The sequence below is a fragment of the Eleutherodactylus coqui genome, chromosome 6 (assembly GCF_035609145.1).
Source record: "Eleutherodactylus coqui strain aEleCoq1 chromosome 6, aEleCoq1.hap1, whole genome shotgun sequence".
In the NCBI taxonomy this organism is placed as follows: Eukaryota; Metazoa; Chordata; class Amphibia; order Anura; family Eleutherodactylidae; genus Eleutherodactylus; species Eleutherodactylus coqui.
Genome location: NC_089842.1, coordinates 72609906 through 72630411, shown reverse-complemented (window position 1 = coordinate 72630411; position 20506 = coordinate 72609906). Strand labels below are relative to the sequence as shown.

Below are 20506 nucleotides of genomic sequence, written 5' to 3'. Positions count from 1 at the left end.
AAGTGCATTAAGGATATAAATGCAGATATAGGAAGGTTAAACATGACTCTTATGTTATTAAAAAGCAATTGAAAGGGCAAATAAACTGCAGCAAGTTACAGCAGTCAAGTTACATTTTTCTACATTTGTGCATTGCATTAATTGTACTGATACCGACTATAGAGATGATCAGCTTTATGGAAAAAGCCAAGCACACCTGTGCTATGCTCTTTACTTAAATCCCATAGAAGTGAATGGGAGTCACAAAAGCAGCTTAGCACAGAGCGCAACCCTGTTTCTTCATCTCAGGACTAACAGAAGTAGCATAACTCTGATTCACTCCTATGGGAGTTTCTGAAACAATGTAGCACAGGGAGCTCGGCTATCTCTTGGAGCCTGGATGCAACTGACTTTGGGCCAAGGTCAGGTGGGATGGGCTTTCAGATGAGAATACCCTTTCAATATATTTGTATGTGAAACCAGGTGTAACTTCCAAGTCAGGCCTTCAGCGATCCGCTGGTAGTTAGGCTGTTTTGTCATGCCTAGTCAGTTGTTTAAAGGGAACCTGTCAGCAACAGAAATACAGTCCATTCTGCAGGCATCATGTTATAGAGCAGGAGGAGCTGAGCAGATTGTATATAGCTTTGTGGGAAAAGATTCAGTAGAACTGGTATTCTTTTTTCATTTTATTCTCTCCCCTTTAATAAGCTTAAGTCAATAGAAGCCATCCGTCCTGTGGCCATTCTGCAATCATCATTGCAGAATGGTCGCAGGAGCCGCATCATCGCCATAGTGGTGGCGCTGCGTCCTTTGTACTGCGCGTGTGCTGGCCGGCGCTCTGGCTGGCACATTCGCAGCAGAGGAGGTAAGCTGGGGTCATCGGCTGGGAACCTGGTCGAACTCTGCTGGGAGAATCCCGCATTTGGGGTCCGACCCACCTGTGTGCAGATGACCTAATGGTCCTATCAGTTTCTGTATGCACAGTCATATACATAGATAGCTTGCAGTCCCTGATAGGACCTCCTACTGGACTCCTGAGCTCTGAAAGAGCAGAGATTAAAATTAATAATAGTTCTGCTGAATCTTTCTTCATGAAACTATATATCAATGCAGAATGGACTGCATGTTCATGCTGACAGGTGCCCTTTAACAAGAATTTTTAGACTGTAATTTTTGGACAAAACACAGTTCTCAGAAGTCATATGACTATGTTAAAGTATTTGAAATTACTATAATTGAGTAACATAATTCAATAAATCTGGGTTTCTTATTGTTGTCAGATTACAGTAACAGCAAACAAACATGTTGTAGACATGTTTATTTTGGAGCACTTACTTGACATGATTGGAACACATGAACCTTTGATATTTGGGAAGGATACAATGCAATGCCTGCTGGACAGTAAGTTATCAAAGACACTGAATGACTCTCACCCCATCACTTGTCTCTTTATTGGGACCCTCAACCATCAGTCTTACGGCCTGTTCACGTCTCATCATTCTCTCCCGGGTTCCATTGGACTATATGTTTAAAATCATTAAAAAAAACAGAACCCGCTGGAGAGAATCTATATCTGCCATTTATGAAACCTGCTAAAATAAAGACCAACAAGTCTCTGTTTCGGCAGGGTTGTGTTTGTTTCATTCCGCGGTCTACCAAGTTTTTCTTTCAGGTGCAAATTGCCAGAAATGAATCAAAAAAGAGAGAATTATTGGTCTCCACTTCAGCAGGCTTTATAAATGGCATGGAGGTTTTGTCCAGGGGATCCGTTTTGGGGATTTTAAACATAAAACCCAAGTGAACTTCAGGATGGAATCAGTAATGAGATGTGAACAGGCGCTTATTTCTCACTTTTTTCTTCTCTTGGTCTGATGTATGTATTTGCCTATTATTTGTTTATAGTTTTAGTATTTATTTAATTGTTTATTGTTATTTTGCTAAATTCATCTGACACTAAAAGGCCCAATGTCCACGGGTGGATTTGATTTGTGGAATCCGCACGGGAGATCCGCAAATCAAGCCACCCATAGGGAAACATGGGCGTCCACAAATGAAATAAAGCATGCAGATTTGATTTGTGAACCATTTGGTCCGGAGAAAAAAAAAAAGCAGCGTGCTCCATTTCAGTGTGGACCCCGCACGGACGGCTTCCATTGAAGTCAATGGAAGCCGTTCGATCCTTGTCCTATCCGCAATTCAATTGCGGATTCTGCAGGAAAGCAGGAGATTTATAAAACCACCCACAGTACAGAAAACCCAGAAGTCTCTATTGGTTGTCTCAGTGTATGTATGTGGCATGTTGTGTGTGTTTGGGATGGAGATGTCTATGATGGATGGGGACTTGTTATTTTTGCCAATGAGTGTGATGTCTGGTCTGTTGTGGTGGATTGTTTTGTCTGTGTCGTAGTACATTTTGTGCATGTTGTTTTCTAGGAGGTCTGTGTAGTGTATGTGTAGTATGGGATAGGAGTGTCTGATAGTTGGTGCTTGTCTACAAGCTCTTGTTGGATTCAGGCTGGTTTACATGGGTCCAATGAGCTTCTCAGCTCCTTAAATACCAATTAAATGTGCAAATGAAGCCTTCCCTGAATGCAGTTACTAGCCTGAGGCTATTACCTGCGCTCAGATCCTTTGTTCTTCACGGGGAAATAATGCTATCAGCACACCCAGTGGAGAACTTCTGATAAAACTGAAGGACGATTTTTAGGTTAGCTTGAATTTAACGATCAGCTAACAGTGCCCGAAAAGCGCACGATGGGCGAACATTACTGCTAAAACGATCGCCAATTAGCTTATGTCTGTGTATATAATCTGTCTGTGCCAAGAGCAACAAAAGGGGATGTGTTGTATTGTTTCTGCCACCATGTGGTATTTTCTGCACGCGTCATCAAAAAGCGGGGTGTCTTTTAGGGCCTAAACAGACAAACATGTTTGCACACGCGAAACTCTTGCCTGTGAAATGTGACAAAGCGAACCCATTGACTTCAATAGGTTCGTTCTCATCAGCGTGTTTCTCACGTGTAATTCCTGCACACGACGATAAGATATTTCCTGCCCTATCTTTCTGCGTTTTTTATGCAGCAAACTGCCATGGAAGTCTATGGCAGGTTAAAAAAACAAGAAGGGTGTGATTGGTGGCCAACAGAGGGAAAAGAAGACAGGCTGCCTTTATTAGGCTTTAACCCTGTCCAATACAATTTTGGATTCAGGGTTTCCTAAAAGGCTTTCTCTCTTTGCCGTTATAAAACAATGCCATCTGCTGGCTAAAGCCAGTGTGTGTGCCCCAGTGGAGTGGCTGGCAATAGACGGTAATAATACCCTGTTGGATGTCTTCTGACATTGGAGCTGTACAAGCTTCAATAAGAATGGTGGAAGATATCAGACAGTGGATTGGAAAGGGTTAATTGCCATTCCATTTCACGGAAAGAGGGTGTCACACGCGTGTGAACTGGCATTGCAACCCCAAAATGACACTACCTTGCATTGACACGTGCATATCAGCCTGATTATTGCCATATCCAAACTTTGTTCATGTGCAAATATGCTCCGTTGAGGGGACAGTATTTGCACATTGTCTGTCGAAGCCCTAAGGCTGCATTCCCATGAACGTATATCGGCTTGGTTTTCACGCCGAGCCGATATACGTTGTCCTCGTGTGCAGGGGGGGGAGGATGGAAGAGCCAGGAGCAGGAACTGAGCTCCCGCCCCCTCTCTGCCTCCTCTCCGCCCCTCTGCACTATTTGCAATGGGGAGAGGCGGGCCGGGGCGGGGCTAATTCTCGTGACTTAGCCCCAACCCGTCCTGCCTCCTTTCATTGCAAATAGTGCAGAGGGGTGGAGAGGAGGCAGAGAGGGGGTGGGAGCTCAGTTCTTGCTCCTGGCTCTTCCATCCTCCCCCCCCCCCCCTGCACACGAGGACAACGTATATCGGCTCGGCGTGAAAACCGAGCTGATATACGTTCGTCTGAATGCAGCCTAAGGTTGTGTTTTCTGTAGATTTTTGTATTTATAACTTGACCCTGTATGGCAATCATGAACCCCTCTGTTTCTCCAAGGAGGTTACCCCGAGCCAGCAGTTTGATGCAGTTTTGTCAACATGATTCTGACTGAGGTCAATGGCATGTCTACCATGGAGCTCCTTCTTGGCCCCTGATTGCTTAATGGTGTTGGTGTGTTGTGCAATGTGTGGATTAGGTTTAGTGTTGTGTTATTTCTGTCTGTTAGAGCTACTAAATGACTAACAGATTGATACAAAGGAAGGGAGGACCCTGCCCATGAGGCTTTACAGTCTATAAGGGAAGGGAGAGGGAGATGATAGGTGAGGGTGGAAGCTGCCATATAGTGGTGGCAGAAGGGTTATAGGCTTCTGTAGGCTTTTCTGAACAGGTTTTCAAGGCAGTGGAGAGTTTGTTGGGGTAGCGAGTTCCAGGTTGAAGATGATGGCCAGGAGAAATCTTGGAGATGATTGTGTGAGGAGGTGACAGAGGAGAGTAGAGAAGGACATCTTATGAGGATTGGAGATTACATGTGGGATAATGGATCAGAGATGGACATTGGGATATTAGGTTAGAGATGTACAGTATGGTGGACACAGGTTGTTGGCAGTCTTGTATGTCATTGATAATATCTTGAACTGGATTCTCTGGATGACGAGTAGCCAGTGAAGTGGTTGGCAGAAGGGAGAAGCAGGTGAGTCATGGATAGAGAGGTGGATTACCCATAACACCAATGTCCTTACTAATGAGCCAACATGCTACCATGTTTTGTTTATAAAGTCTATATCTATATGTGCATAACACTGAAGTTATTTATACGTTGTCTCCTACTGAAGGTATCGTGCTTGATGTACTCCTGAGAGATCAAGGCAACATTCAACAGGTGCAACAAAACACCTTTGAAAACTATCCAGCCATGCTTTTCCACCAAAATACAGTTAGTAAAGTGGTATGTGAACTACAGTACTTCCAATTTTAAGCTGTAAGTTTAATTTCCACAACATATGGGTTGCAGTCATGACGTGGTTTGCTGTGAGTTTGTGAGAAACATAACATAGAATGAATGTAAATACCCTGTTCATATTATATGCATATCATATGCACGCTGCATTAGAACCATTGGGCGACACATTCATACGACTGTCACATGACCAGTGAAACTGATGAGCCACTCACAGCTTTACTGTTGTCTGCTGGGTTTACTATAGGTGACCTGCTCATATGCAATGTTAATTGCTTGTGGGAAGCAGAACACGTGCATCCATTGGCTTCAATGGAGGCCATCTATGCTATAATACAGCACGCTGCGATTTTTCTTCCGCCCGCTCAATTTGCAATTCGTACCCACAAGTGTGAACGAAAATACATGCCTTTCACTGCCCAAGGTTTACCGCATATTTTGTGCCGAATCCACAATTCAAGTCCATTTGTGTAAGAACTTGCCTAAACTGCAAGAAACTCTGCAGCAGAAATATCTACCAGTTTTGGTGCAGATTTGACAGTGTGGATTTCACCGTAGACTTCGTCAGACTTGCTGCAGAATATTTCAGCAGCAAATCTGACCCCTGTGCACTTAACCTTGTAAAGACACTTGCTGTGGTTGCTAATATTAAGAAGGCAAAGAAGAGGGGGAACCTGCTGATCGGAGTGCTTTTTTTAATCTGCTGCACTCAGCCAAGTGTGCATGTGCGAAGAGAAAAAACTGGGCTGTCCAGAGTCAGGAGATCACTTGAATAAACGTTATTGAAAAATAAAAATCACCATAAGGGCCTATTCACACAAGTGTATATCGGCTGGCCGTGAAAACAGCCGGACGATATATGCTACCGTGTGATGCATGGGGCGGTGTATACGCCATCGAGCTGTCTCTCCCCACCCTGCCTCGACAGCTCTCTGCAAGGGAAGGAGTCGGGACAGGGCAGGAGCTAGTGTCCCTAGCTCCCGCTCCTTGCCGCTGTTGTCAATGGGAGGATGGGACAGGGGTGGGGTTTAGCCCCGCCTCTCCCATTGCAAACAGCAGCAAGGGGCGGAGAGGAGAAGAGAAGAGGGACGGAGTTTAGCAGTCACGCTCCCAAACTCCCTCCCACCTCCCTTTTCCTGCAGGTGTCGTTGGCTCCTATAGGTGTCAATACAGCTGCTGGCTTCGACGTAGCATTGCCCGACCAGGCGCTTGTACACCGTGGAGATACGCGCCTGTGCACTGATGCATTGTAAACCAATGCATCAGATGCGCAGCGTATATCGGCCGGAGTGTAAACACACAGATGATATACGCCTGTGGGAATAAGCCCTAAAAACTGGCTTGCACAATATAAAAATGCTTACATAGATCAACATGCGTCCTTAGTCATAGTCAGACCAGCTAGAGCACTTACAGTGGCTAGTAATGTTAAACAGTGGATATAAAAAGTTTACACACCCTTGTTAAAATGCCATGTTTTGTCATGTTCAGATTTCTTTCCACCTTCAGTCTGACCCGTTATCTATACAATGCCATTGAAAAACAAACTGAAATACTTTAGGGTAGAAAAAACTAAACTAATGTGGTTACATAAATATGCACAGCCAATAACTAATACTTTGCTGATGCACCCTCTGACTTTATGACAGCATTCAGTCGTTTGGGTTGGTATCTATCAGCATGGCACAGCTTGACTTGGCAATCTTTGCCAACTCTTCCTTGCAAAAGTGCTCCAAATCTGTCAGATTGCGAGGGCATCTCAGGCGTAGCACCCTCTTCAGGCCAACCCCCAGATCTTCAATGGGATTCAGGTCTGGGCTCTGGCTGGGCCATTCCAAAACTTTTCTGGTGAAGCCATTCTTTTGTTGATTTGGAGCATGGGAGTAAGTAAGGGGGATGCGGAGGGTGTGGTTGCACATGGGCCTAGGAGCCCTAGGGGGCTCATAATGTCTCTCTTCCCCATATTGCAAACCAATACTATCAATGAAGCTTTACAGTTGGGGTCCCAATCAGACAATAACACGGTCTTGGTAATGCCACTGTTGTGCCAAATTTAATCCACCTCTTGCTGACCGTCTTCACTGTGTTCTCTGGTATATGCAATGCCTTGGAGATGTTTTGGTCCCCTTCTCCTGATCAACAATCTGATCCCTTTGATGTGCTAGAGCTAAACTTTATATGGGGTAAATCAGAATCCCTGTAAATAATGGCAGCGGAGAGCTGATACTATCTATCATGAGTTTAAATGGCATTGACTACTTCTGTACACAACCACATCCCCAAATATAAGAGGGTGTGAACACTTATACAACCACATTATTTTTGTTTTGTTAAGTTTACTTTTCCACCTTAGATGATTTCAGTTTGTTCTTCATTGGAATTGTAGAGATAACGGGTCACATTAAAGAGGGAAATAAATCTGAAAGGATTCATCTTTGTCAGATTGTTTAATATGACAAAAACCTGGCATTTTAACAAGGGGGGGTGTATCCACTGTAAGAACACTAGCAATGGATGGCGGTGGTATAAAGAGATTGACTATGATAAGCGTACTGGATGGGACTGATATATATGTGTGCTTGGTGGTCTGGCACCTCTTCTCAAAGCTCTATTTTCAATATTATATGATCTGTTTTGTCTTTCAGGCACTAGAAGTTATGTTAACAGAACTACATATGATACTAACGGAGGATATGGAAGACATCTGTGAATATGAAAGAGATATAGAATTTGGATGACAAGCATGAATTGATTATTGTCCCTGAGTTTTTTTTTTTTCTTTTAAGTAACTTAAAGGGGTTTTATCATCAGAAGAAAACATTTCTGTACTTACCTATTCCTCCCAAGGCAGTCTTCTAACCAGATCTTTACCTCACCGATCTTCTCCTGTCTCCTAAAGTCCCCCGGGTCACATCACCCCCAACCGGTTGGATCCTCCTCTTCCTGTGATGTAGCGTCTATTCTCAGCAGTCTCCTTCCTGCACGGTATGCTGCATCACTAGTGATGTAGTGTTCACTGCCTAGCAGAGAATGCCTAATCCTCATCAGCCTGCTTTAGCGAGCAAGCCCAGGCTATTGCCGCAACTGTGGTGTCTCGCTGTGAGTGTCCATACAGTATATGAACACTAGCGGTGAGACACTGCACTTGCGCAGTTGCGGCAATAGCCTGCTCACTAAAGCAGGCTGCCGAGGATACAGCATTCTCTGCTAGGCAGTGAATGCTACGTCACTAGCAATGTAGCGTACGCTGACCTGCAGGAAGCAGAATGCCAATAATGTATGCTACATCACAGGAAATAGAAGAACCTGCCAACTTGCGATGACGTGACCTGGGGAACTGGAGGAGGCAGGAGAAGATCGGTGAGGAGAAGATCTGGTAAGAAGACTGACGGGGGAGGAATAGTATCAATTTTTTTTCTTCTGAATAACCCCTTTTAATTACAATTCACCTACACTAAACCTTGTTTTATACAGTGGCTAAGTAAAAGCAAGCATCCAAGCCCAAATCCACAGCTCCATAGGGCAATGGTACTAATGATGGCCAGTGGTCAAGGTCCAATTTGTTGTCAGCAAATACAACTGGCCACCATTAGTACCATCCCGCTATGGAGCAGTAGATTTATGTTTTCATCTATGTTTTGGGGATGTTGTGATTTAAAGGGGTTGTCCCGTGGCAGAAATCAAATTTTTTTCTCCTCCCAGTCCCCCTGCTAAAGCAAACATAGTACACTACCCTTGGAAAGCGTTATAAAAGAGCGTTTCTACTTACCAGTACCTCGTTTCGTGAACTTTTAAAATTTCTTCTTTAAAGATGGCCGCTGGTCCTTTCCCAATGATGCACCACAGTTTTCTCCCATGGTGCACCGCGGGTCTTCTCCCATGGTGCACTGTGGATGTCTTGCGTTCCACTGCCGATTACAGCCACCTAATTGGCTGATCGGCACCACGTGACGGGGCGGAGCTACGATGACGACGCGCAGACCAGCTCTCCAGCGCGAGCACACAGCAGAAGACCGGAATGCGCAAGCGCGTCTAAAGAAGCAAGAAGACACCGAAATTAGACGGCTCCATGGAGACGGGGACGCCAGCAACGGAGTGGGTAAGTGAATAACTTCTGTATGGCTCATATTTAATGCACGATGTACATTACAAAGTGCATTAATATGGCCATACAGAAGTGTATAACCCCACTTGCTTTCGCGAGACAACCCCTTTAAGAGTTGTGAACACTTTAATTAACTGTTAAAATGTCACTATCGCATTGATGTAAATAATGCGTTTACCAATATTTATCATTGGACTCTTCACTTTCACCTATAGATTACGCCGGAGCCTTAGGGGCCATTTAGTCCGGCCGATTTCTCGTTCAAATGATCGAACGGTGTCAGAGTTCACAAGTGCAGCCCGTTTATACAGGCAGATACATCCATGACTTGTTCAATGAGAAACTGTTCAGTCATTCACAATCGCTGTGTAATTGAATGAGAATGACTGAACGATCAGGATTTAAAAAGAACGATTAGTGAATGAGCCAACAGTGATTGTTATGCCTGTTTATAAAGAAATGATAGTTTGTTTTTACTTAGCCACTGTATATTCATGGGCATCACCTCTACTACTATGTCGCTGCTGTTTTAGTACTTTCCTCAGTTCTCCTCGCACAGTGCCTGTCTTATCTCTCTACTACAACCTTGTTTTATACTAGTGGTCTACAGCTGTTGTGAAAGTGGCAACCTTCAGTTGTCAGGGTATGTGGGAGTTGTAGTTTTACGAAGAAATAGTAGGCATGTACAGCAAAGGGAAAACAGGATCTTCAAAACTCATCCAGAACGTCAGCATATTCAAGTATGCTGATAGGCGAAACATGGGTCAGGCGTAGATATGAGGCATGCCACTGGTTGTTTGATTGTATATGTGCCTTATTAAACATTCTTGTTACAATAGCCAACAAGTTTTTCCTGCATTGAAGTGAGATGCACTATATCGTCTTTGCCATGTCTATTTTCTCTATAGGCCAGGAAGGGTATTGTTTCTCCTTAGGGAGAGAATCTAGAAGGTGTGAGGAGACTTATAAGGCCATGCATGCTCCTCTGGGAAATATGCAAATAGAAAGATGGAACAATACCTCTACAGTGCCACCTACTGAAAGACAGAAATGATATCCTTCCTGACCCACGTCTATAGGACTTTCACAACCCTTCCTGACCTATGTCTTTAGGCCTCTCACTAGCCAAGCCAGAAACCTGCTACACACTGATGACAGCCAACACCCCGAAACAGCTGTCTGTGCATGATTATTCTGGCTTTGGCTCACAATTCCCAGTCTGACTTTGACTCGCAGGAATGCTGTCTTTTAATAGGTGACGCTGTAGAGGTATTTTTCCATCTTTCCATTTCCTTTCTCTATAGTTATATCAATTTGGGTCTGGATAGACCAAGATAGGAAAACAGAGCAGCGGTGACCTTAAAAACTGGAAATAGCAAGATGGTTGCATAGTGTGATATTGCAGCATGTGAACTGGAAGAAAATACAACTTCTCTGGATGAGTACTGATGATCTTCTTTCTATTTCGCATACTATTGTACTGGCCATCGTTACACAATGTGTAGCAGTGGACTTTGTGCGCTTTACGGAGTTTCATAAGAGCTTGAGAGTTACATTTGCAGGCCCCTAATTGCAGACACTGCCCAAAGAAATGATCGATAAGTCGCGCCCGGCCACCTAAACAAACTGTAATTATATGAATACTTAAAGGGGTTGTCCCGAGGCAGCAAGTGGGTCTATACACTTCTGTATGGCCATAATAATGCACTTTGTAATATACATTGTGCATTAATTATGAGCCATACAGAAGTTATAAAAAGTTTTTTACTTACCTGCTCCGTTGTTAGCGTCCTCGTTCCCATGGAGCCCGACTAATTTTCGCCCTCCGATGGCCAAATTAGCCGCGCTTGCGCAGTCCGGGTCTTCTGTAGTCTTCTATGGAGCCGCTCGTGCCAGAGAGCGGCTCCGTGTAGCTCCGCCCCGTCACGTGCCGATTCCAGCCAATCAGGAGGCTGGAATCGGCAGTGGACCGCACAGAAGAGCTGCGGTCCACGAAGCAAGAGGTTCCCGGCGGCCATCTTCACAGGTAAGTATAGAAGTCACCGGAGCGCGGGGATCAAGGTAAGCGCTCCGGTAAGCTGTCTGTACGTCCCTGCATCGGGGTTGTCTCGCGCCGAACGGGGGGGGGGTTGAAAAAAAAAAAAACCCGTTTCGGCGCGGGACAACCCCTTTAAAATAATTTGTGCTTGTTTATGGCATTTTTCCTTATGGCTTAACATTTTTGATAAGGCTGTAACCCCCAACCTCCTGCTAGTTGCTACCTGTTGTGCATGTTAATTTGGTTGTTAGCTGTGCCCCAAGCTGTGAATGTTAATATGATTGGTGGTGTTACAGCTGTACTTGTGATAACACACATCATGCTACTAGAGAAAGGAGCAGGAGGAATACAGGCAAGAATTTAGAAACATTCATTATCTGCCCAATGAATTCACAAATTACAAGGGAATTAAAAAGTTTATTACATTTCATTTCTAAGATTCATCCCTTAAAGGGCTATACCTATCTCATCAAGTGATGGCATGAACGGTAGCTAGATATGCCATAATTTTATAATAGGTGAACCCAGGGGCGTAACTAAAGGCTCAGGGCCCCTGATGCAAAACGTGAGCTGGGGCCCCCCCTCTATCTGTATCTGTACCCGTACCCATACCTAAACCATGCAGAGGCATAACTTGAAGCTTCTGGGCCCCAATGCAAAACCTGTAACAGGGCCCCAACTATAATGCTTTATTCATAGTACTGGGCTCTCTATATGGAGTAGAGAGGCCTTATGGGCCCCCTAAGGCTCCTGGGCCCGGGTGCAACCACATCCTCTGCATCCTCTATAGTTACGCCCCTGGGTGAATGTATAACTACCTGTACCACACAGATCCTGAAATCACAGTAGTAGTAGCACTGGTTTAGTGCTAATTCCCATTCACAGTCATTCCTTGCACAGCGGCCACTGCTGTACAAGTCCATGGAGCAGAGCTGCAGTCTCTGCATAGTTAGTGGCCGGGAGAACAGCTGTGCAAGAATCTTCCCATAGTGCATCCCTGTCCAATCTCTTTTTATGGTAAGCAATGTATACAGGCGTGGGATACAAATCTGTGTAAAGTACCCTCATGTGGTACCATGGGGTGTTTCTAACCTCAGCCTTGTTCATTGCAGTCCTGTACTTTGAAACCAGTATCGAATGAGGGTTAAAGTGCCCCTTTGGGTCGGAGTACCAAAGTGACCGCTGTATTACGGAATTGATGGTAACTGAAAACTGCATTAATAGAATATGTATTTAAGGGTCAAGCCTCTCAGTATTCTTTTTTAGGATTAGTTCCTAATATCTGACCATAAAGTAGCCAAATAAACCATTTGCAGATATTTGTATGACCATTTAGCTCTGTGTTAAAAAATAGTTGGATATTTTGTACAATTTGATATATTTATAATCCAAAATATGACTGTATAACTTGTATTTATGAACGTTATTTCCCTACTTTACTAATGGCAGTGGTAGAGTCATACTGATTGTTAGAGAAATAAAAACTAGAAATTCTGGTTTCTCCATATCTGTCTCATATTCCTTGGCCTGCTGTCCTCGTACTACACTCACATCTGCCCATTTTTCCTGCTTCCAGCACATCAACTTCAAGAACTGGCTGTTCAGTTGTTGCCTGATATATCTCAACCCTCAGGCTAATTTCACATTGGCAAGTGTGATATCACGCCGTGAAACTCGGCCTCATATTGCACTCACCAGTGTGCGATTTCCCCCAAAACGCCTCGCATCCCTCCAGGGAAGTAGTGATTGTCTTAATTGTAAATCTTGCATCGCACTCACGTGCACCTTGCATGCCATGTGATGCTTTACCGGCCCCATTGAAAACAATGAGTGATGCGTTCCGAGGGAACTCCCAAAGATGGCACATGCCACAATTTTCCCCTGTGCCATGATGGGATATGGGAAAAAATAGCTAATGTCTTCAAATGCACAAATCTTGCATGTTCTTCTCGGCCGTGTGAAAGCGGCCTCACAGGTACAGTAACATTGTCTCCAGATCATCAGGGTTATTCACTTCACCTGTGAGTAGTTTTAATGTTCTAGCTGAGCAATGAATACCACTCTAATCTGGATATACAAGTTCTGTCTTCCGGATACCAGATGACACATCATTAAAGCGGGTTGTCCAAGTTATAGGTTTTAAATAAAATGGCTTTCCCATGGAGTAAAATAACTAACAGGTATATACTCGCCTCTCCCAGTTCCGGCGGAGAGAGATGAGTATATGTTAATGTGTTATTTTATGGCACAGGAAATCCATTTTATTTAAAACCCAAAACTCCGATACACTTTTAAAGGGAACCTGTCACCTCAGAACAGGGCCATAAAATAAGTTGTGTAGCTATTCCAGGAGGTGACAGAGAGCCGGTGAATGTAATTTTTATATTCCACTGTTCCCAGTGTCTGCCGGTGAAGGTCATGCAATATCTGAAAATCTGACTCTTTTCAGACCACTGTGCACGCACTCCCATAGACCTCTATAAGAAAGTATGTACACACCAGTCTGAAAAGAGTCCGATTTTCAAACCACGTGTGATCTTCACCAGGGGACACCGTGGGAACTGGGGTACAAATGAGTATAAAAATACATCCCCTGACTCCCATCAACTCCCAGAACAGCTACATAACTCAGTTCCAAGGTGACAAGTTCCCTTTAAGTATGTAGACACATTTTTCACCACTAAGGGTGTCATAATGAGGACCAAAGCATGAAGAGCCCCTGAGCTTTCTACACTGCAGAACACCAAATAAATAAGTCTTTGGGGTCACCAGATATCTTTTACAGCATTTTGGACACTGCCAGGAGACTCCTTTAGTCTTTTCCAATCTGATTTCCCTGCCACCCACAAACTCTCCAGCATTTATTTTGTTTTTGGGTGGGAAAGAGGTTGTTTATTTCTTGGAATTATCCTACAATTTTAAAAGAGAAATGTTACGGTATACTTGTCACTGAAGGGACAAAAGATTTCAATAATGACTTGTGAAAGACCCTATGAACCCTCCATGTAGCTGGCAAATCAAGTTCAGAAGCAAGCAGATTTACTACCCGCGTGATGACAAAGGGACCCACGTAACGTGGTGCCAGTTTCAAAGATGGAACCTTCAATTTGAGATTTCTAGAAGACAAATATACCTTCTGTCCCATCCTGTAAGGTTCAGATACTGACAGATTCCTCCCACTACGCAACTGCATATGAGCGCCCGTTGCTTCCAGATTCTTCTGTACTTCTTTCCATATTCCCTGCAGCGCATCTGTGGCGACATCAGCTGCAGGACAGGCCGACGGAGTAAAAAATAGCTGTACGAAGCAAGGATGCTGACCATATACGCAACGGAATGGCGACATCCCAGTGGAGGAACAAGTATGGTTATTTAGTGCAAACTCTGCCAGCAGAAGGAATTCTGCCCACTGATGAGCCTTTTCGCTAGCAAACAACTGTAAATATGGCACTAAATCCTGGTTCTTCCGCTCAGTCTGACCATTAGTTTGCTGGTGGAATGCTGACGAGAACGAAAGCGACATTCCCAGGTTCCTACAGAAGGCTTGCCAGAATTGAGCAACAAACTGAGCCCCGCGATCAGATACAATGTTCTCGGGAACCCCATGTAGATGAATGATTTCATTTACAAAAATCTTGGCAAACTCTATAGCAGAAGGTAGCTTCTTTAGTACGACGAAATGTGCCATTTTTGGGAAGCGGTCCACAACAACCAGGATCGTGGTGAATTTCTGAGACTCAGGCAGATCGATGATAAAATCTACCGATAAATGCGACCACGGACGAGATGGCACCAGTAACGGTCTCAGGGGACCCTCCGGACGACGACTTTTACTACGTGCACAGACAGAGCATCCCTTAACAAAGTCGCGGATCTCCCGAGACATGCCTGGCCACCAGTAGTGTCTAGAACAAAGATTCAGAGTCCCCTGAACCCCCGGATGACCTGCGAGAATAGATGAGACTCTTCAATGACCCTGAGACGCAAGGTCTCTGGCACAAACCATCTGCCCTCCGGCACCCCGAGGGAGCGTCCTGCTTACAGCTCCGTAGACGAGGAATGAGATCAGATTCTACAGCTGCCACCACCACCCCAGGTGCCAAGATATTCTCGGGAGCCACTGTCTCACTTTCCGGCAAACCGAAACTCTGTGAGAGGGCATCCGCCTTCACGTTCTTCTCTCCTGGAATATAAGTAACGATGACGTTAAGCCTGCCGAAAAACAATGTCCACCTGGCTTGACGTGCTGTGAGTCTCTTAGCATTGGCGAGATATACTACGTTTTTTTGATCAGTATAACGGTAATGGGATGCCTCGCCGCTTCAAGATTGTGACGCCAGTCTTCTAGAGCCCACTTAATCGTCAATAACTCACGATTACCACGTCGTAGTTACGTTCCGCCGAACTGAACTTCCGCGAGAAGAACGCACATGGGCTATACCCAGATCTCCCGCTGATTTTCTGAAACAGTACAGCCCGCGCCCCTACCTCAGAAGCATCGACCTCAATGAAGAACAGTCGCCGCGTGTCAGGCTGTACTAGTACTGGGGCGGTAGTAAACACCCTCTTGAGACGACTAAAAGCCTCTAGGGCCTCAGGCGACCATCTTACCAAGGCAGCACCCTTCTTGGTCAGATCAGTCAGGGGCTGCACAATAACGGAATAATTCTTATAGAATTTACGGTAAAAATTTGCGAAACCTAAAAACCGCTGGAGAGCTTTCAGGTTATCTGGTCTGACCCATTGGGAGATTGCTGCTACTTTATCAGACTCCATTTGAATCTCCGCGGTTGAAATCACATAACCAAGGAAGGTCACTTGTTTAGTGCCAAAATTGCATTTCTCCAACTTGACAAAAAGATGGTACTCACGCAAACGGGTCAGAAACAGCCTCAGTTGCCGCACATGAGAATCCCAGTCTGGGGAGTACACCAGAATGTCATTGAGATATATGACCAAGAATACCCCCAGGAAGTCGTGGAAGACTGCATTCATAAATCCCTAAAACACAGCAGGGGCATTACAAAGTCCGAAGGGCATGACCACACTTTCAAAATGTCCTAACAGGGTGTTGAACGTGGTCTTCCACTCATCTCCCTCTCGGACGTGAATTAAATTGTAAACCCCTCTTAAGTCCAATTTGGAAAACCAGTGGGCCCCTACCACCTGATTCAATATCTCAGGAATCAGGGGCAAGGAGCACTGCTTCTTCACTGTAATTTTATTCAAACCCCGATAATCCACACAAGGCCTCAATGTGCCATTCTTCTTCTCTACAAAGAAGAGACCTGCCCCGGCAGGGGACCTGGACGGCCACATATGTTGTTTGGCCAGAGACTCTGAGATATAGGACTTAAGGTCCTCGTGCTCATGCCCCGACAAATTGAAAATAAATTTCCTTAGGGATGGGACTGTTGGGGATCAAATCAATACCACAGTCCCACTCCCTATGGGGAGGCAAAGTCTCAGACAGGTTCTTGGAAAATACATGATGAAAATCAAACAAATACTCCGGACTAAGTACGGCATCTGCTGAACACATGGATATAGTAGCTAAGTGACTATGACAGGACAACCCCCAATGTGTCATTTCCCGAGTGGACCAATCAAATCGGGGATTGTGCAGTGCCAACCAGGGCATACCAAGCACTACATCAACAGACATCCTTTCCATTACGAGGAACGAATGATTCTCTGAATTGAAAACACCCACAGTGAACTGTAAAATGGGAGTCCTCCATTGTACAACACCTGCAGACAGAGAAGTAGAAGCGTATGGGGATTTTTAACGCTGAGAATTCAGTTATCAGAGGTCTGAGAAAATTTAAATTAATCAAATTGGCGGCAGCTCCCGAATCAATAAAAGCCTGACCGGACCGAGTGAAATTCCGGAAGCCAATCTGACAAGGCATCAACAACTTAGGGAGTACCTGTGATCCTAGGCGACCCTCCCGACAGTTGCCTAGGATCTGAAGTTCTTCCGTCGGTTCTGGCTGATGTTGCATCTGCTTCTGAGGACAGGTTGCTACACGATGTCCGGCTTTCCCACAATAGAAACAGAAATGGTGAGCCATCTGGAACCGTCACCGTTCCTCTGGAGTTAGCTGGTCCACTTCCATAGGCTCGGCACCAGAAGGTGGCATGGGAGAAGTGGGAGCAGGTCTGCTGGGTTCCCTAGCTTTGTGCGCCTGACATTTCTTTTTTCTAGATCTCAGCCTGCTGTCAGCTTTGACTGCCAATTCCATTGCATCATTGAGTGTTACGGGTGCGGGATGGGAAATGAGCAGATCCTTGACAGCGTCACACAGCCCCAACAAAAACACGTCTCTAAGGGCGCCATCGTTCCAAGAAGCTTCACCTGCATACTGTCTAAATTTAGAGCGATAGTCCTGTACCCACTGCTGCCACTGATGTAGGGACATGAGATGAGAGACGACCAACCCCGCACGGTCCGGCTCATCAAAAATACCTCCAAGTTCCTGAAAAAACAAGTCAACTGACTGCAGGCAAGTCGAACTCTCGGGCAAGGAGTAGGCCCATGTCTGGGGGAAACGCCAAAGTAAGGACATAATCAATCCCACTTTCTGGGACTCTGAGCCAGATGAGCGGGGCCGCATCTGAAAGTACAATCTACATGCATGCTGGAAAACAAAAAACTTGCTCTTCTCCCCTGAAAACACCTCAGGAAGAGGACACTTGAGCTCAGGAATAGAAGGGTCGGCAGAAACATGCACACACTCCCGCTGCTCCTGGGCCACCATACGACCAGACAGGTCCTGGAGCACGCCCACTAAACCCTGCAACCGATTTGCAAGGGTACTCATGGCCTACATTGGAGAGCAAAAAAAACCAAAACATGCTGGGCAATTTTAAAGGGCAGTTATTATGTTACGGTATACTGCACTAGATATGCCAGCCCGGGTTGCCCTGATCTCACCCGCAATCCCTGTCCCTGCCTACTCGCCTCCACTCCTGGCTAACCCCAGGCGGGCAACTGGGTGGCGGTCCCTACTCTCACTAGGGACCGAGAAGGAACGCTGGAGTACCTGATGGAAAGGGGGTAATAACGACAGAAAAAGCAGATGTAATAAACCAACACGAAAATACAAAGCAGACTTGAAGCAGATGGCATAACCTGGCAGAAATAGCAAACAAGCTGACAAGAGCAGGAGACCAACAGAGGCAGGCTAGCTAGCTCACTGAGGGAAACCAATAACTGGCAGTGATTGCCAGTCACTGCCAGACTTATAAACAAAAGCCTCCGCCCAGGGGCGGAGAGAGGGAGAAGCCAACTCCCAACAGACAATATAAAAAGGAAGCAAGTGGACAGAAGTTGCACTCACTGATGCGCACGCACATGGTGTCACGCGAGCCACCAGCACACCGCTGCCCAGTCTCCCGGCAGCCAGACCAAAAGCCGGGGGAATGCGCCCCGACTGCAGGACCCAGCACCCCGCCGCCCCGGGAGGAGCCGCAACAGCCGCATGGTAACAAGAAAAACATAAATGTGAACTCTGATGATTCTATTATCTATTTTAGGTTTATTAAAGTGTTTTTGTTTGTCATTTTGCTTGATTGTGATACTTCTTGAATCGCCAGGCTTCCTATTGTATGTCTCACAGTAGAAACTGGTTTCTCTCCGTTCCCCTTTCTCATTTCGTCTGCTGGAAACTACACAATCCTTTGTAGATTTTTTCCATTTTGCATTATGAAATGCATCTTCCAATTTAGCCTTTCCTGAAGGTCAAAAGACAGGGGCGTAGCTATAGGGTATGAGGGGGTACCGGTCACTACAGGGCCCTTGAGCCTTAGGAGGCCCAAAGGCCCCTCTATCACATAGGAAAACACCAGTATTATAAATAGCACGTAGTAGGTAGGGGCCCTGTTTCAGATTTTGCATTGGGGCCCAAAAGTTTATGAAGATGATGAAGGTCAAAAGATGATGGTCTTCTCCTCTTTCTTGAATTTCTGTTCCTCACATTGCAGAAAGGGATGTCTACAATTTTTCTCCACTCTCCTCCTTATCCAATCAGTAAAGGATGTAGCTGTTCGCAACTGAAACTTCCATCAGCCAGAAGAAGAATTTTTTCTACCATTTGTGGGACCTCCTTGTAAACCCGTAACCTCCACCGTACTGACCAGCTCTGTGCACTCCTCCCAGAAACTTTGTGTATTCTAAAATTACTGTTGGTTTTTCAATTAGAACAGGCTGCTTCTTCCAATAACCAGTGATCAACTCTGTTTGAGGGTCTAAGAGTGTACTTAGTATTGTCACTAAGCTCCTGTCATGGAATGAGAGGCACATCATTTATGGTATATAATTGACATTCATGAAACTTCTTCTTTTGCAGATCACCTGGAATATTCCTGCTAGAATCCAAAACTATTCCTGTTATATGTATTTTCATTTCATGCAATTCCCGAACAAGTTGAAGGCTTGGCTAGAACCTGTCAGTGTAGATGTGATAGCCTGAACCACTTGTACGTGCTTGCAAAACCTGTGCCAAAATGAATCACTATTCAAGACGTAAATGGCAAATCAGTACGAATGAGACTTTCTGTTGTTATCTTCCCATAATAGGCAATGTGAGAAAAGAGATAACAATTTTCTGAATCACACAAACATAAAATTCATAGGCCCCACTTTGTTGGCGTCTTTGGATTGTAGCACTTGAATTGAATCTTAACTGAGAAACCTACTATGCTCCCATCTGTAGCCACACTTCTTCACAGTACATAAAGTTCTTTGCATTTATTATCAATACACTTGCTAACATTCTTCACCTTTCTCTCTCTCGGGTACGCACACTCACTTGAGCTACAACAGGAGAAACTAAAGGCAGCATCCAAATACTTGGAGAAAACAAAGACGAGAGAAAATATCCTTGAAGAATTGGGTTCGGTCTAGCCATTCTTTTGTAAAATAGACAACTATTTGCGACTTCAAATTCAGAGTCATGTTGAGTATTACACCAAAGAACAACCTGCGCTATAGAATCATAGAAGGGTAGAGTTGGAAGGGACCTCCAGGGTGGTTGACTTCAACCCTCTGCTCAGTGCAGGATTTACTAAATCATCCCAGACAGATGTCTGTCCAGCTTCTGTTTGAACACTTCCATTGAAGGAGAATTCCCCACCTCCCGTGGTAACCTGTTCCACTCATTGATCACCCTCACTGTCAAAAAGTCCTTCTAATATCTAATCTGTGTCTCCTCCCTTTCAGTTTCATCCATTGCTTCTAGTCTTTCCTTGTACAAATGAGAATAGGGCTGATCCCTCTGCACTGTGACAGCTCTTCAGATATTTGTAGACCGCTATTAAGTCTTCTCTCAGCTTTCTTTTTTGCAAGCTAAACATTCCCAGATCCTTTAACCGTTCTTCATAGGACATGATTTGTAGACCGCTTAACATCCTGGTAGCTCTTCTCCG

General features: G+C 45.0%; 1 protein-coding gene across 3 annotated transcripts in view; it reads left to right on the top strand.

Moving 5' to 3' along the window:
* LOC136631344 (uncharacterized) overlaps positions 1-7823 on the top strand; it is a 60832-nt gene extending 53009 nt beyond the window's left edge. For 2 of the 3 annotated variants that reach the window (XM_066605604.1, XM_066605605.1), the window contains exons 10-12: positions 1260-1380; positions 4810-4922; positions 7580-7823. In XM_066605604.1, the coding sequence (XP_066461701.1) occupies positions 1260-1380; positions 4810-4922; positions 7580-7672 (327 nt within the window). In that variant the 3' untranslated portion in view covers positions 7673-7823. The remainder of the gene's footprint in view (positions 1-1259; positions 1381-4809; positions 4923-7579) is intronic. The other variant, XM_066605606.1, reaches the window with a different exon arrangement.
* The last annotated feature ends 12683 nt before the right edge of the window (positions 7824-20506 follow it).